The following is a 17,644-nucleotide window of genomic DNA, read 5'->3' on the forward strand; positions in this document are numbered from 1 at the left end:
TTTACTTTTTTTAAAGATATATTTATTTGTTTGACACACAGAGAGAGATTGAGTGCACAAGGAGAGGGAGCAGCAGGCAGCCCAATGTGGGACTCAATCCCAGACCCCTGGGATCATGACCTGAGCTGAAGGCAGATGCTTAACCAGCTGAGCTACCCAGGTGTCCCATATTACATTTGCTTGTCCATCATCTTGAAGACAAAAAAAAAAAAACCTCTTTTCTGGCCATCTTTTTTTTTTTTTTTTTTAAGGTTTTATTTATTTATTTATTTTACAGAGAGAGAGAGAGAGAGAGGGATCACAAGTAGGCAGAAAGACCAACAGGTAGAGGGAGAGGGGGAAGCAGGCTCCCTGCTGAGCAGAAAGCCTGATGCAGGGCTTGATCCCAGGACCCCGGACCATGACCTGAGCCGAAGGCAGAGGCTTAACCCACTGGGCCACCCAGGCGCTCGTGGCCATCTTTTTTATGTCTTTAAAACTGTCAGACTAGTTTCCCTAAAACATTTTAGATTATTATATACCCTGTAGGAAAGTGGCATTATATAGTACAAAGAACATGGGTTTAGGATCAGACATATCCAAATTAAAATTTTTATTGTTTAGCTGAGTTACTTCAGAATATGTCCTTAATGAGTTTTAGATTCATCATTTTTTAAATGAGATAGTTTATTGTAAAGTTACTGGAAATATATGTAAAGTACCTAGTACAGACATTCAGAGAATGTTCATTCTGGTACTATTGGCACAAGTCTTAAAAATCCCTTTCTAGGGACGCCTGGGTGGCTCAGTTGGTTAAGCAGCTGCCTTCGGCTCAGGTCATGATCCCAGCGTCCTGGGATCGAGTCCCACATCGGGCTCCTTGCTCCGCAGGGAGCCTGCTTCTCCCTCTGACTCTGCCTTCCACTCTGTCTGCCTGTGCTCGATCTTGCTCGCTTTCTCTCTGACAAATAAATAAATAAAATCTTTAAAAAAAAAAAAAAAATCCCTTTCTACTAGTTAAGGAATCAATCCCATTTGCAGTTGTACCAAAATCAATAAGATACCTGGGAATAAAGCTAACCAAAGAGGCAAAAAGCCTGTACTCTGAAAACTGTAAAACACTAATGAAAGAAACTGAAGATGACACAAAGGAATGGAAAGACATTCTATGCTCATGGAATGGAAGAACAAATACTGTTAAAATATCTACACTACCAAAGCAATAATGCAATCCCTATCAAAATACCAACAGCATTTTTCACAGAACTAGAACAAACAATCTTAAAATTTGTGTGGAAACATAAAAGACCCTTAATAGCCAAAGCAACCTTGAAAAAGAAAAACAAAGCCAGAGACATCACAGTGCTGGAATTCAAGTTATATTACAAAGCTGTACTAATTAAAACAGTGTGGTACTGGGATAAAAATAGATATGTAGATCAGTGGAACAGATAGAAAAATCAGAAATGAGGGGCACCTGGGTGGCTCAGTTGGTTGAGCATCCGCCTTTGGCTCAGGTCACAGTCCCAGAGTCCTGGGATCGAGTCCCGCATCAGGCTCCCGGCTCCATGGGGAGTCTGCTTCTCCCTCTGACCTTCTCGCCTCTCATGCTCTCTCTCACTGTCTCTCAAATAAATAAATAAAAATCTTTAAAAAAAAAAAAAGAAAATTCAGAAATGAACATTTAGTCTTTGACAGCAGGAAAGAATATCCAACAGGAAAAAGACCATCTCTTCAACAAATGGTGTTGGGAAAACTGGACAGCAACATGCAAAAGAATGAAACTGCAACACTTTCTTATACAGTACACAAAAATAAATTCAAAATGGATTAAAGACCTAAATGTGATACGTGAAACCATAACGGCCCCAGAGGAGCATATGCAGTATCAACCTCTTTAATATTGGCTATAGCAACTTTCTAGATATGTCTCCTGAGGCAAAGGAAATAGAAGCAAAAAATAAACAATTGGGATTTTATCAAAATAAAAAGCTTCTGCAAAGCAGTCAACAAAATAAAAAAATCACCTTGTGGAATGGGAGAAGATAATGGTAAATGACATATCTGATAAAGGGTTGGTATCCAAAATATAGAAGGAACTTATAACACTCAACACCCAAAACCAAATAATCCAGTTAAAAATGGGTAGAAGACACGAACAGAAATTTTTCCAAAGACAACTTCCAGATGGCCAACAGACACATGAGAAGATGCTCAGTATCACTCATTATCAGGGAACTGCAAATCAAAACTATAAGGAGATACCCCCTCACAACTGTCAGAATGGCTAAAGTCAAAAACACAGGAAACAGCAAGTATTGATGGGGATGTGGAGAAAAGGGGACCCTCTTGCACTCTTAGTGGAAATGCAAACTGGTGCAGCCATTGTGAAAAATAGTACTACCTCAAAATTAAAACTAGAACTACCCTAAAATTCAGCAATTGCACTACTAGGTATTTATCCAGAAAATACAAAAATACTGATTTGAAGGGATACATGCACTTAGATGTTTATAGCAGCATTATCTATATTAGCCAAATTTGGAAGCAGCCCAAGTGCCCATTGACTGATGAATGGATAAAGAAGAAGTGGTATACACACATGTGCATTCATGCATACACACACAATGAAATATTACTCAGCCTTAAAAAGAACAAAATCTTGCCATTTGCAACAGCATGGATGGAGTGAAAGTATTATGCTAATTGAAATAGAGAAAGACAAATACCATATGATTTCACTCATATGTGTAATTGAAGAAACAAAGCAAATAAGCAAAGGGGGGGAAGAGAGAGGCAAACCCAGAAACTTTTTTTTTTAAGAAACAATTCTTAACTATAGAGAACAAACTGTTACCAGAAGTGGGGGGGAATGGGGGGATGAGTTAACTAGGTGATACGGATTAAGGAGTGCACTTGTGATAAGCCCTGGGTGTTGTATGGAAGTGTTGAGTCACTATATTGTATACCTGAAACTAATGTATGTTAACTAAGTAGAATTTAAATTAAAACTTGAAAGAAATCCCTTTCTCTTGCCTTCATGAATTTGGTATTTATGAATATTTATTTGGTTGTTTGCTAGATAAATATTTTTTGAACTTCTGCTATATGTTATGCATGTCTAGGCACTGGAAAGTGGTAAACGAGATCTAGTCCATCTTTTTTTTTTTTTTTTGGTCAGAGATTGAGAGAGAGAAAAGAGAGCATGTGCATAAGCAGGGGGAATGACAGGCAGAGGGAGAGAGATCAAGTCCCAGTCTTTAAGGAGGTTATAGTCTAAGGGCCAGTAATTCTCCCTCCCTATCTACAGCTATTAAAATCATACTAATATTGGAAGGCTTCTCCTTTACAATCAGCATCTTTGAAATTTTGGCCTAAATTTTCCATCATCTCAAAAAGAGAAATCCAGAAATGACTTCTCCCTCTTGATTTTTTAAAGCTATATTAACATTATCCATACAGATCTCTTACCATATAAGTTGCATTCTACCTGGAAGGTTCTGTTATAGTCTCATACATCATGTATATTTTTAAATTTCTTTTCTAGATTTTCGGCTCCTTGCGTATTGGACACTCCTGTTACTTGTATCTCTCAAATCAGTGAAATTATGTGAATAATGAATAATATCACTCTTTAGAGGTATTGTAGGAATTTGTGGGTACATTTTTGCTTATCACAATGATTAGAGGGCTCTAGTGGAATTAGTGAAGAGAGACTAAGAATGAAAGACTTGTAGTGCTCAGGATAGTCTCTCAAGATAAATTGTTGTCTTGAGTCCCAGTAACTTTCAAATATTCTACCAGAGGGTTCTTGTAAGTGAAAAACTTCCAATTCTCTGAATCTGAGCTTAAATCCATTTTTATATATAAATGCTAGGTATTTCTTATGAAATATATATGTATATTCTTATGAAAGATATATACTGAGTTTTCCTATAACATATTTATCACCTTTGTAAATCAAGGAAAAATTATACTTTGTTTTGTCCAGAATTTTACTAAGTCTTGCTCAACATTACCAAAAGTCATGTCACCAAAGGCAGTACCACTCATGGTGTTTGAGTCACCATTAATACAAATATATCAGTCTGTTTTTGTAGCTATTGAATTTTTAAAATTTTTTTAAAAAACTATTTTATTTAATTATTTGATAGGGATCACAAGTAGTCAGGGAAGCAGGCAGAGAGAGAGGAGGAATCAGGGTCCCCGCCGAGCAGAGCGCCCAACGCAGGGCTCGATCCCAGGACCCCGGGATCATGACCCGAGCTGAAGGCAGAGGCCCCAACCCACTGAGCCACCCAAGCGCCCCTGTAGCTATTGAATTTTTAAAACGATTCTGGATGTAGATGTAGGCATCGAATTAATTAACTGTTTTGTCATACTCAGATATTTACATTTGGAAATACATGTTATTTCTTTTTAAAATATAAATGACCTTCCTGACATTTCTACCATATATTACAGTAAAGCATTATATTAATGCTTTAAATTTATACACATAAATATGCTACTTTTATCTATAAATTTCTTTTTAAATTTTGATTTAAATTTCAGAATTTAGAAGGAGGCACTGCAAAATATTTATTATAAAAAACAACGTTGTGGGGCACCTGGATAGCTCAGATAGTTAAGTGTCATGATCCCAGGGACCTGGAATCAAGCCCTGCGTCGGGCTCTCTGTTTCTCTCTTTCCTTCTGTCTCTCCAGGCCTGTGCTCGCTCTCTCTCTCTCTCTCTCTCTCTCTCACTCGCTCTTGCTCACCCTCTATCTCAAATAAATAAAAATATTTTTTTTTTAAAAAGCAACATTGTGTCATGTTATACATTCACTGATTTATAACCATTAGAGCTTGGCAAAGTAAATTTACTTTAAAAATATACATTTAATTTTTATTGAACATTAAACTATTCTCTCTCTCTCTCTCTTTTAAGATTTTATGTATTTGAAAAAGAGAGAACATGAGCAGAATGGATGGACAGAGGGAGAGGGAGGGTAGAGCCCAATGACATTGGGCTCCTTTCCAGGACCCCAGGGTCATGACCTGAGCCATCCAAAGGGAGACGCTTAACCAAATGAGCCTTTTTAGAGAAAATGTGTATCACAAAATATTCTGACAATTAGAATAATGATTAAGTTAGATGAAAACACCAAAAATTTGTTATAAACTAGAAAAAAGTATATGTAGACTTTATTCAATTTATAGAGAGACAAAGTGCTATTTATAATTTTAAAATTTTTTAATAAAATGCCATTGACTTGGGTTAATGACTAACATTCTTTACATACTTTCTTTATTATAATTAATATGTCCAGGACTTTAATTTTTAAAATTTGACTCGTTTCATGCAGAGGACAAAAGATTTTTTTTTACATGTGTTTTTAATTATTTTAATTTATAGTCTTTAAATTTGTTCTTCAGGATCAGTGGTGAATTTTTTTTTAAGAGTTTATTTATTTATTTGACAGAAATCACAAGTAGGCAGAGAGGCAGGCAGAGAGAGAGAGCGGGAAGCAGGCTCCCCGCTGAGCAGAGAGCCCGATGTAGGGCTTGATCCCACCAGGACCCTGGGATCATGACCTGAGCTGAAGGCAGAGGCTTTAACCCGGCTTTGACTGAGCCACCCAGGCACCCCAGTGGTGAATTGTTTTGATTTAGATATTCTAAGTGTATTTTTCATCTTTGAGCATATGATAAGATATATTTTATAAACTAAAGTGCAGAACCAGATGGTTTTATTCTGGTATGATACGTGTTAATTTGCATGCCTTGTTTTCAACAACTGTGGGATTGTGTTGTATCTCATCATTGCCTTTTTTAGACTATTTTATAGACAGAACTAGAAATTCTGGTTATATAAAGCTATTCTAGCACAGGCTGGAAAGTAGGTCATTGTGACGGGGAGTATACCAAACCACCCACTGGTTGCTATAGTAATGACCTACTTTAAGAAACTATTTCTGTTGATTCATGTTGAAATCATCGTTGGAAATGGTATAAGGAAACTCAATGCATGTAATTTTTTTCTAATAACAATAAGTTAGTTATCTCTGGAGGTTTTTTTTTTTTAAGTCTTTAATATGTTTAAAGTGAAGAAGTATATTTGCTTACTTAGTACTCTTTCTATTTATTTTGAAGTGATGCAATTAGTAATTCAATTAAATAACAGGAAAACTGTGCTTCTACATAGGTAATACAATTATGCAAAGAGATGTGAATTTTACTACTGTGTGGCCTTTAAAAAGTAACCTGTTGCATGTAGTTAATAGTATTATTAACTGAGCCTCCAAATGGGTATAGTAATATGCCATATTAAGAGAAGATCTGAAAATATGTTCTTGTTAAAAATGTACTCTCCAGGGGTGCTTGGGTGGATTATCCTTCCAGGACATTTTAGTTTGGGGTTTTTGTTTTTTTTTTTTTCAAAGTTATGTAAAGCTTTATTCTTTTTTTTAATTAATTAATTTGTTTATTTTCAGCATAACAGTATTCATTGTTTTTGCACCACACCCAGTGCTCCATGCAATCCGTGCCCTCTCTAATACCCACCACCTGTTTCCCCCAACCTCCCACCCCACCGCCCCTTCAAAAACCTCAGATTGTTTTTCAGAGTCCATAGTCTCTCATGGTTCACCTCCCTTTCCAATTTCCCCCAACTGTTTAAATTTAAGAAAACTTAGAGTTGCTAGTTCATTTAATCTCTTAATTTTTATCTACTACAGTGTCTAAAAACTCTTGCCAAGCAAATACGTAAAACTAGATGTTTCCTAATAAACATTTATCACCATCAATATGATAAATTATTCATAGTTATGGATAATTTTGTAAAATTCAAGTACTTTTGTATTGGTATAACATTAACAATCCCCCTGCGCCCCCCCCCCAGCCCAAAGTATTTGCATGTTTGTAGCGAGAGGTTGGGGTAGGGGTCAGTGTTAGGGTGGTGGCTCGAAACCCAAGCAGAATAGTGATGAGGTGAAATATAAATGTGAAAATAGAAAGGTTTGTTTTCCTATTTGTTTAAAGACAATTGTGCACCTACCTAAAGGTGATACAATGGGAGATGCCTGGGTGGTTCCTTCCGTTAAGTGTCTTGTCTTTGGTTCAGGTCATGATCCCAGGGTTTTGGGATTGAGTTCTGCGTTGGGCTCCTTGCTCACTGCCTGTTTCTCCCTTTGCCTGCTGCTCCGCCCCTACTTGTGCTTTCACTCGCTGCTCTCTGGCAAATAAAGAAATAGAATCTTTAAAAAAATAAATAAATAAAGGTGATATAATGGGAGTCCTCCTGAGTCCCCACACCCATAGAGATGATGACTCCTAAATGGAAAGAATATCAAACTTGACTAGGTGTACTGATGTCAGTAATAACTGCAACTATAAAAATTAACAAAACTTTCTTGATGAATTTATGGGATCAGAATAAGGAAATGATCTGAACTGAATAGCCTCCTAGAATAATGATGTTTGGTAGAACTTTCTGCAGCAGTAGAGATGTTCACCTATGCTGTCCAGTATGGTAACTAATTGGCACACATGTGACTGTTGAGAGGCCTTGAAATACAGCAAGTATGACTGATAAACTGAATTGTTAATTTTGGCTATATGTGCATAGTGGCTACCATATTGGACAGTGCATTTCTGACTTCTCACAAGGAAACACAATCACTATTCTCAGAGAACATATGACTTGTGGAAAAGGCAGACAAATATTTAACCTTAAGATCAGATACATAAAAGAAGCACAGTAAAGAGGAAAAAATCTGTCCAGCTGAAGGGAAGGGAATCTAGATGAAATGTTAGAGAAATTAGCATGAGGCAGATAGTGAGGTTGGATTTTCTAGGGATGACCTCTCTTTTAGAAATGCTCTTGGAGACTGCTCCATTTCTTCACAATAAAGATGCACAGTGAGCAGTCTTCTGGTACTGCCTCAGAATTTTCCAACATAACTATCATGGGTAAGCCTTCTTAGTACTTATTTCATTGAGAAAAGTCCACCTGTCTCATGAAATATTTCTTTTTTAATTAACCTGACATTCTCTGCACTCAGAGTTATGCCACATACTTTCATGTGTATTTATTATCAGTTTCCTTAATTAGATAAGAAACTTGAAAATAGGCATGTTTTCTCTCTCATAGATGATTATAGTATCCTTTAGTACTCAAATTCTTAAATTATTCACTTGCTCAGAGTGATTAAATAGGATATTTCCATTTTTTTATTAGAAAAGTGTTCTAGATTTTTCAAGGAGGTTTTTCTGTTTGAACTTGAGTTCATTTCATCAATAAAATCAATTCATTTAATTTATATAATTTTGATGCTTACAAATTAAATATTGCTACCATTCATTTACTATTAATTAATGGAAGTTAGTGATTTAATTTAGGAATTTCATTAAAATACTGAGAAACTTGTTTGTTATTAAAAAATGGTAAGTATGATTTCTGGAAAGAGTAATTTACAGACCAGTTAGAAATAAGATAATAAGAGGCAATAAAATTATGGGGCTAGCATGTCAATTTTTAGAATGACATGATTTTGTAATACTTTGTATCTTCTAAATATACATGTTTAAAAATTTTAATATTTTTCTCTGTAGATTTTTGCTTCAGTGTCTTGAAGACCTTGATGCCAATCTACGAAAATTAAACTCTCGTTTGTTTGTCATTCGTGGACAGCCAGCAGATGTGTTTCCCAGACTTTTTAAGGTAATCTGAAAAATCTTTGCTTAAAATAATAATCTTTTTTCAGAGAAGACACATATTTGCTGAGTAAGGTATTTGAGGTAATTTAAAGTATGTGAAATACAAGTATTTTTAAATAAAAATTTCTTTTTTTAATTTAATAAAAGTTCTATATGGTAGAATCAAGACTGCAAAAAAAGTAGTTTGCAATGAAAACTTAAATCTTTCTTCTGCCTTAAATTGCTAGTCCCCCCCCCCCAGAAGCAACAATTACTACCTGTTTCTTGTATATGCATTACAAATATTTTTTGCATTAGTAAGAATATATATGTGCATGTATCAATGTGTATGTATTTAACACATTATATATAACATATATATATATTATAATACCTGTAGATCCATCTATATATATAAATTTGCATTTTTGTGTATGTTACCATCCCCCCTTTTAATAATAAAGGTAAGTGCACTATATTCTACACCATCTGTGTCATGCTTTAGTTGCATGGCCATGTATTTTAGAGGTTGTTTCCTACTGCTCCCTCAGTCTTTTAAATGGCTTCGTAGTATTCCATTGTGTAGGTATGCTATGATTTTGTTAACAAGCTTTCTACTGAACATTTGGTCATTTTCCACAGGCCTTTGCTAATACAGATAATGCTGTCAGTGAACATCCCTGTCCAAATACAAATATCTTTGCTCACATGTGCTAGCACATTTGGGGGATAATTCTTAGAAGAGGACTTTTTGGGTCCAAAGGCTATAATGAACAACAAGCTACTAATAATACAAAACTGGAGTTTTGTGGGGTTTTTTTAAAACTTGGTAGAATCTTAAATCTCCTAATCTTATGTCTCCCTTTTTTTTTTCCCAATTGAAAAAATTAGTCCTGGAGAGGTTAAAAGAGTTGACTAAGGTCATATAGCTAGCACATGGAAGTGCTCAGACCAGAAGCTGATTCCTGGTTTTGTCTTTTTTATCCATCTCTTTCTCTTTCCTACTGTTAGAATTCCTAATGTATATCTGATTTTTTTTTTTGCAGCTATTTGATTCATCAAATTTTTTTTATAGTAATGTTCCTATTTCTAATGCAGAAGAGAATAGTTCCTTTCCTTGAATGAAAATGTTCCCAGTGCTGGGAGCCAAATAACACTACCTAATCTTTTTCACTGGTATTAATGTTCAGGATTTCACTAATGCAACAGTTTTGGCTAGTGAAGATTTACTTTATTAAAGTATGTTTTACTACTATGGCTACTTAGAGTCAGAATTTAACTTTAGGTGCATGTAGGAATTCTGAGTAGAAAGCACATTAGAAACAATGGTGTAATAGTTTATCAATAACTAATGAGTGTAAAAGTGTGTGTATCTCTGAATCTATGTGGTATAAATAAAATGAAGCCTAAGAGAACTTTAGTTGCTTTAAAATAACAAAACTTAAACAACAAGTGTTTTAAGAATATGGAGAAAAAGGAACCCTCTTACACTGTTGGTGGGAATGCAAACTGGTGCAGCCAGCTATGGTAAACTATATGGAAATTCCTCAAAAGTAAAACTAGAACTATCCTATAATCCATTAATTGCACTACTGGGTATTTACACAAAAAATATAAAGCACTAATTCAAAGGCATATATGCACCCCTACATATATAGCAGCATTTTTTACAATAGCCGAAGTATGGAAGAGCCTAAGTGTCCATTGATAGATGAATGGATGGAGAGGTTGTGGTGTCTGTATACAGTGGAATATTATTCAGTCATAAAAAAAGAATGAAATTTTGCCATTTCCAACAACATGGATGGAGCTGGTGAGTATAATGCTAATAAGCAAAGCAAGTGAAAGAGAGACAAATACCAAATGATGTCATTCATATGTGGAATTTAAGAAACAAAATGAATGAGCAAAGGAAAAAAGAGAAAGAGAGGGATCAAAAACAGACTCTTAACTATAGAGAACAAACTTATGGTTACCAGAGGAGGCCTGGGGTAAGGGCATGGGTGAAATAAGTGATGGGGATTAAGGAGTGCCCTTGTGATGAGCACTGGTAATGTTTAGAATTGTTGAATCACTATATTGTACTCCTGAAACTAATGTAACAGGTATGTTAACTGTAATGGAATTATGACAAAAAAATACAATCACAAAACTTGTAATTACTTGTTTTAAAAAACAATTGTTTTAAGTCAGCAAATCTTTTATGTTCTTTGTTTCGAGCTTTCTTTTACCTAAATTAACATTATTGGATTAAACTACCTTCTGCATTTAGGTGCTGTCCCAGTCTTTGTCAGTTAGGCAGAGAAGCAGTGATTTCCACATGGGCCATAAAATACAGATGCATGTAACACATAAAGCATATCAAGTGCTTACCATTTTATTCTGATTTTCCCTTGGGCTACGTACTGTGTAAAATACCACTTATGAAAACTTCCTTTCAGATTCTATACTATGTCTAGAGCCACGGAGGGAATTAATTCCTTTTTTTTATTACGTTGGTGTTTTTATTTTTACTTTTTGTCAAGAGGTGCTATATGCATGTGTTTAAAAAAAAGCCTAAAAGGATCTACAATAAAAAGCAGGTCTCCTCCCCACCCCTTCAGCCTCACGCCCCTTTTCCTCTAAGGGAAAAGATTCTTTTGTCGGTAACCCGCTGACTGATTTACATTAATGTCTCTGGTTATCTTATTGTAGTACAGAAAATAGAATTTTTAATACGTGGGTAATCCTGTTTCCCACTTGGAAGGTGAAACTGTTTTAAACCCGATAACAGTGCTTTCGTTGATTGGAGTGGTGAGAGTGGTTCCAGTACTGATAGTCTAGTATATATCTTCTCCTTTCCATAGGACTTCCTTATTCTATTTATATTGAGTAGATTTAGAGATGGGGTCAGAGCATTTTTACTTTTTTTGTAAGCACATATTTATATATATATGTCTGATAAACTGTTGTTTCTTCTGATGTGTTTTGTTTTATTTTTAAAGATTTTATTTATTTATTTATTAGAGAGAGAGAGAAAGAGTGCACAAGCAGGCAGAGAGGCAGGCAGAGTCAGAGAGAGAAGCAGGCTCTCCACTGAGCAAGGAGCCCGATGTGGGACTCGATCCCACGACCCCGGGATCATGACCTGAGCCGAAGGCAGCGGCTTAACCAACTGAGCCACCCAGGCGCCCTGATGTGTTTTCTGCTTAGAATTTTTCCCAGTTAAATTCTGAGCTTAATATAAGACTTTTTTTTTAAACTTCTTTTTATGTTCTAAACAAATGATAAACTTAGCAGACACTAATGTATGCAAAACTTGGATACACTATTAATCATATGAATCTTACATAAATTATTATTATTATGCAGTTAAATCTTGCAGCTTCCACATATGGTAAGCTACCAAGACCATGTACATTCTAGGCCCAGAAGAACCTTTTTATGAAGAGTTTAAACATTAAAACTTTCTCATTATATCCAAGAAACAAGGACTAAAGTCTTTATGGATGGACTCCCTGAAGTGTAACAAAATATTCTCTAAAGCCACCAATATTTTACATGCATAAAATTTGTATTATGCTTTTTTAGTTATTTTGGATTCTTGCCTTAAAATTTTATAGCACATGTTAGTTTGAATAAGAGAATTTGTTCAACAGATATTGATTGATTGAGTGACTACCATGTACAAGGCAGAGTTCAAGGTGGTGGAGTTATACTAGTGAACCAAATAGAAGACATTCCTACCTTGGCAGAGCTTATATGATAGTGGGAAGGAGGCAGATAATAAACAAGTAAATATGCAGCATCATGCGGTGGTAGGTGCTAAAATGAAGTGTGGGATATTAAATTCCAAGGGGAGGTAAGGGTAATAACTTTATATGGAATCATGGAAGGCTTCACTTCTAAGATGACATATGAGCAAACATGTGAAGACCTGAGCCATGCAAGTATCTGGGGTGTGATATGTGAATTCACAACATTTTGCACCTTGTTCCATCAAAAGGTTGAGTTTAAATCTGGGTTGGCCATATAACTCATTTTGACCAACTGACAAGAAAGTCATTGAGTCCCAATCCTAAGGTTCAAGCAACTTTGAAGCTTCTGCCTTTGCCCTTTTGGAATGCTTCTTGTGTCATGCAGGGAATGGGGAAACCATGTAGAGATAGAAGACCACTCAGTAGCCTGTACCAAGATCTGAGATGTGGGAGAGAGATTCTCTCAGATCCTCTAGGTCTGGCCAGGCTGTCAACTGATTGCAAACTCTACTCAAATAAAAAAAAATTAATAAACAGTTTGAAATAAAAAAGACTGAAAAAGATATACTTTGGAAAGAGTAAGCATAAGGAAGTAGAATTCAAGACAGAATTACCAGAGATTAAGAGTAATCTTACAAGAAAATATAAATATTATAAATGTATATGTGCCAACTAACAGCATAAAAATATGTGAATCTCAAACTGATAAACTGTTATTGATAGAATATACAAAAATTAATAAAGATACAGGTGATATGAATTGCTATCAACCAATTTGGATATAACAATATTTGCAGAACACTACACCCCCAAACTATACATTTTTTTTATTAATGTATAACGTATTATTAGCCCCAGGGGTACAGGTCTATGAATTGCCAGGTTTACACACTTCACAGCACTCACCGTTGCACATACCCTCCCCAATGTCCATAAACCCCCCACCCTCTCCTTACCACCCCCTCTGCCGGCAGCTCTCAGTTTGTTTTGTGATATTAAGAGTCTCTTATGGTTTGTCTCCCTCCCGATCCCATCTTGTTTCATTTATTCTTTTCCTATCCCCCAAACCCCCATGTTGCATCTCCACTTCCTCATATCAGGGAGATCATATGATATTTGTCTTTCTCTGATGTACTTATTTTGCTAAGCATAATATCCTCTAGTTCCATCCACGTCATCGCAAATGGCAAGATTTCATTTCTTTTGATGGCTGCGTAGTATTCCGTGTGTGTGTGTGTGTGTGTGTGTGTATGTGTGTGTGTGTGTATGTATATATACATACACACACATATATCTCATATATCTCACATCTTCTTTATCCATTCATCTGTTGATGAACATCTAGGTTCTTTCCATAGTTTGGCTATTGTGGACATTGCTGCTATAAACATTCAGGTGCATGTGCAGCAATAAACATTCGGATCACTACATTTGTATCTTTAGGATAAATACCCAGTAGTGCAATTTCTGGGTCATAGGGTAGCTCTATTTTCAACTTTTTGAGGAACCTCCATGCTGTTTTCCAGAGTGGCTGCACCAGCTTGCGTTCCCACCAAGAGTGTAGGAGGGTTCCCCTTTCTCCGCATCCTTGTCAGAATCTGTCATTTCCTGACTTGTTAATTTTAGCCATTCTGACTTGTGTAAGGTGGTATCTCCTTGTGGTTTTGATTTGTATTTCCCTGATGCCAAGTGATGTAGAGCACTTTTTCATACACATTTTTTTTAACACATATAAAATATTCACCAAGATAGACTGTATGTTCAGCCACATAAGTTATCAATAAATTTCAGAGGCACCTGGAAGGTTCAGTTGGTTAAGCAGCTGCCTTCAGCTCAAGTCATGATCCCAGGGTCCTGGGGTCGAGCCCCACATCAGGCTCCCTGGTTGGTGGAGAGCCTGCTTCTCCCTCTCCCTCTGCCTGCTGCTCTGCTTACTTGGGCTCTCTCTCTCTATCTCTCTGTCAAATAAATAAATAAATCTTTAAAAAATTTTTTTCAAGTTACGGACATCTTACAGAATATTTCCTTTAACTTCAATAGAATTAAAATGAATAGCAAGAGAATTACAAGTATTTATAACTGGTAGTGGAAACTATACAAAAATTTATGGGATTCACAACATACTTCTGTTAAAAAATAGTATTAATATTAGGGTAATTTCTTTAAAATACTAATATTCAACTTGCCATTAAAAAAAAATTTATGGGATTCAGCTACAACAGTGCTTAGAGGAAAATTAATAGCTTTCAGTACTTTGTTAGAGCTTTTTAAAAAGTAGAACAAGTCAAACCTATAAGTAAGCAGAAGAAAAAAAAATAAACAAGAATAGAAATCAACGAAACAAGGCAGACAAACAATAGAGAAAATGAATTGTGATAATCAGTTTATTGTCTCAGCTCTAATCCACCCGTCTTTAGTCCTGCTTTGTGAGAGTGAAGCTGGATGCTGTCGACATTTCTCCTTTGTCAGCTGGCTTGATACTAGGTTTTGTTGAGAGATGTTCGTGGTGGTTCTCTGCAAAGTCATAGTAGGAAAGAAGGGGCTTTACATATTGGTAGCCTTGTGCTTTTTGCTTTTTTCTTGGCACATTAGCTGGGAATTGAGCTTGTGGGAGACCTAAGCCTCTCTTTTGGATAAGCCCCAGCCTAACCACACCTTCTGGCAAATTTCTCTGTCCCTTGATAGGCCACTTGCACAGACCAGTTCCAGTTTACCTACCTGCAGGAAGTTTCTTAGCCACCTGGGGTGCTGTTCCTATGAACCAGTCTGGCCTTGCCCTTTGGCAAGTTCCTTCTCTACAGGGAAGGTTTTGTGTTACCCTGGCAGGAGAACCCATGCATTGAGGTGTGAATCTCAGTAGAGGATTCTTTTCTTCTAAGTTCTTAATTTCATTGTTTTCTTATTTTCCCTCCGTTTAGTGGTGGTAGCAGCATTCTGCAATTGCTAATTTTGGACACCTTAGACGACAGAAGCCACATATGTAATTCTAAATTTTTTACTGAAAAAAGTAAAAAGAAACAGATGAAGTTAATTTTAATAATATATTTTATTTTAAAAAATACATATTTTTATTTAATGCAGTATATAAAAATATTTTCCTTTCAATATAAAATTATTAAAATTTTAAGCTATTTTAACCTCTTTTTAATACGAAGTCTTTGAAATCCAGTGTATATTTTATTCTTACAGCACATCTTTATTCTAACTAGCTACATTTCAAGTGCTCAGAAACCACTTCTGTGGCTAGTGACTACCATACTGGATAGTGTAGCCCAGCATCAGTTTACCTATCCAATCTCTCACCTGAGTCTGTGAGGCCCTGTACTTAAAAGATGAACCCAGTCTGCCTCTCCTGTTCATTCCCGGTTTTGCTTGGTTTTACATTTGGAGGGGAGTTCTTAAGTACAGGACCTTGTCTTCCCCCATCCCCTAGCCTCACAAAACAGTCTTTTAAGTACCTGAGATCTAGACACTCCCAAGCTGAGCCCCACTTCTCACCTTCGGCTGGCCACTTGAGTACAAGACTGAAGCTTCACTGCAAATTCGACTCTGGAAAAGAATTTTCCTGCAAGTTTCTGGTGGAGGGGGGCACTACACATTCCCTCCTCAGGAAGGGTCGAGCCTCACCTAGGAAGTGGATTCCAGCTGCTCAATAAGAGACACTTTAGCCTTTGGGATCAAACCAGGAATCTAAATCTAATTATCAAACTGATGGCCAACCCCCAAGATAATTGGTTTTTCTGAAAAACTAGTTTCTTCACCTGATCTTAGCCAAAAGGCCAAGAAACGATATCTGAAAAACTAGTTTTTTCATCCAAGTCCATCCCTCCATTAACTCAACAATTCTGACTCCTGCTGATCCCAAGTTTTTTAATGCTGAATATTAACATTGAGCATTAATCATCTTGTCAAGCAAAGGGCCTTTTCTACAACCTAGTCCATCTCGTTTCTGGTGCTACCTGAGCTGGACAGAATTCTAGCTCATGGTTGCTAGAAAAGTTAAGCCTAGGCCTCTGATCACAGGAGCAGATGGCCTCGGTCCTGCTCAGTCTAGGCCTAAATAAAAGAAATCTCATTATTGCAACTCATTTTCTAGTTTCCTTTCTCACATCCTGTACACAGGTAGTATTTTCAATGTGAATCCAAAGCTTGTCTGGGTCTCTGAAAAGATTTTTTTTTTCCTTTTAGGTCCTTTACATTGTGATAATGCTGTATTTAAAGAGAATATTTAAATGCTAATAATTCTTTACATTAGATTTTACCTGTTCAGATTGCTGATGCGGTTTCTGTTTCCTGACTGAACCCTGATTGATTCAGTCAGCAAAGCCAAAAGCTGGGTCTTCGAAAAGATTTGATAAACTGCTAGCAATATTGATTCACACCTCAATGCATGGGTTCTCCTGCCAGGGTAAAAAGGGGAAAAATCACTTTTATCCAGAATAAAAAGCGGGATATTACTAGAGAGTCTCCAAATTTTTAAAAGCATAATAAAGGATGTTATAAATATCATGCTAATAAATTATTCAACTAAAATGAAAATTTTCTTAAGTACAAGTTATAGGGGCGCCTGGGTGACTCAGTGGGTTAAGCCGCTGCCTTCGGCTCAGGTCATGATCTCAGGGTCCTGGGATCGAGTCTCGCTTCGGGCTCTCTGCTCAGCAGGGAGCCTGCTTCCCTATCTCTCTCTCTCTCTCTCTGGCTGCCTCTCCGTCTACTTGTGATTTCTCTCTGTCAAATTAATAAATAAAAAAAAAATCTTAAAAAAAAAAGTACAAGTTATAAAATTCTCAGAAGAAAAGAAAAATGTGAATAGCCCTATATCTCTTAAAGAAACTGAATTTATGATTGAAAACCTTCCCATAAATAAAACTCCAGGCCCAAGAAGGCTTTGGTTGTGAATTCTATCACATATTTGAGAGAAAAATCATACCAGTTTTATAACACTTTTCAGAAAACATAGGAAAATGTTGGGAACACTTCCCCAAAACACTTATTTTATGAGGCCAACTTAACTCTAATACCATACTCTACTAGCAAAACTGCTGAAGAAATTTTAAGGAAAAAAGAATAGCCACATGTCCCCCCAGAAGCAGCCTCAGATACGCTTAACAATATATTAACAAATTGAAATAAGCAATATTTAGTTTAGCCCAGGAATACCAAGTTGGTTCAACATTATAAAAATCAACTAAGGTGAACCTTCCTGTTAACAGAATATAGGTAAAGCTATTACAGTTATCTCAATAGA

General features: G+C 36.2%; 1 protein-coding gene across 1 annotated transcript in view; it reads left to right on the top strand.

The window, feature by feature from the left end:
- Window positions 1-17,644, top strand: part of CRY1 (cryptochrome circadian regulator 1) — an 83,376-nt gene that overhangs the window by 44,137 nt on the left and 21,595 nt on the right. Inside the window, exon 2 of the mRNA XM_004743077.3 lies at window positions 8,576-8,684. Coding sequence (XP_004743134.1) covers window positions 8,576-8,684 — 109 coding nt within the window. The remainder of the gene's footprint in view (window positions 1-8,575; window positions 8,685-17,644) is intronic.

Source organism: Mustela putorius, unplaced genomic scaffold, assembly GCF_011764305.1.
Source record: "Mustela putorius furo isolate JIRA1106 unplaced genomic scaffold, ASM1176430v1.1 tig00000738_pilon_pilon_pilon, whole genome shotgun sequence".
Taxonomy (NCBI): Eukaryota; Metazoa; Chordata; class Mammalia; order Carnivora; family Mustelidae; genus Mustela; species Mustela putorius.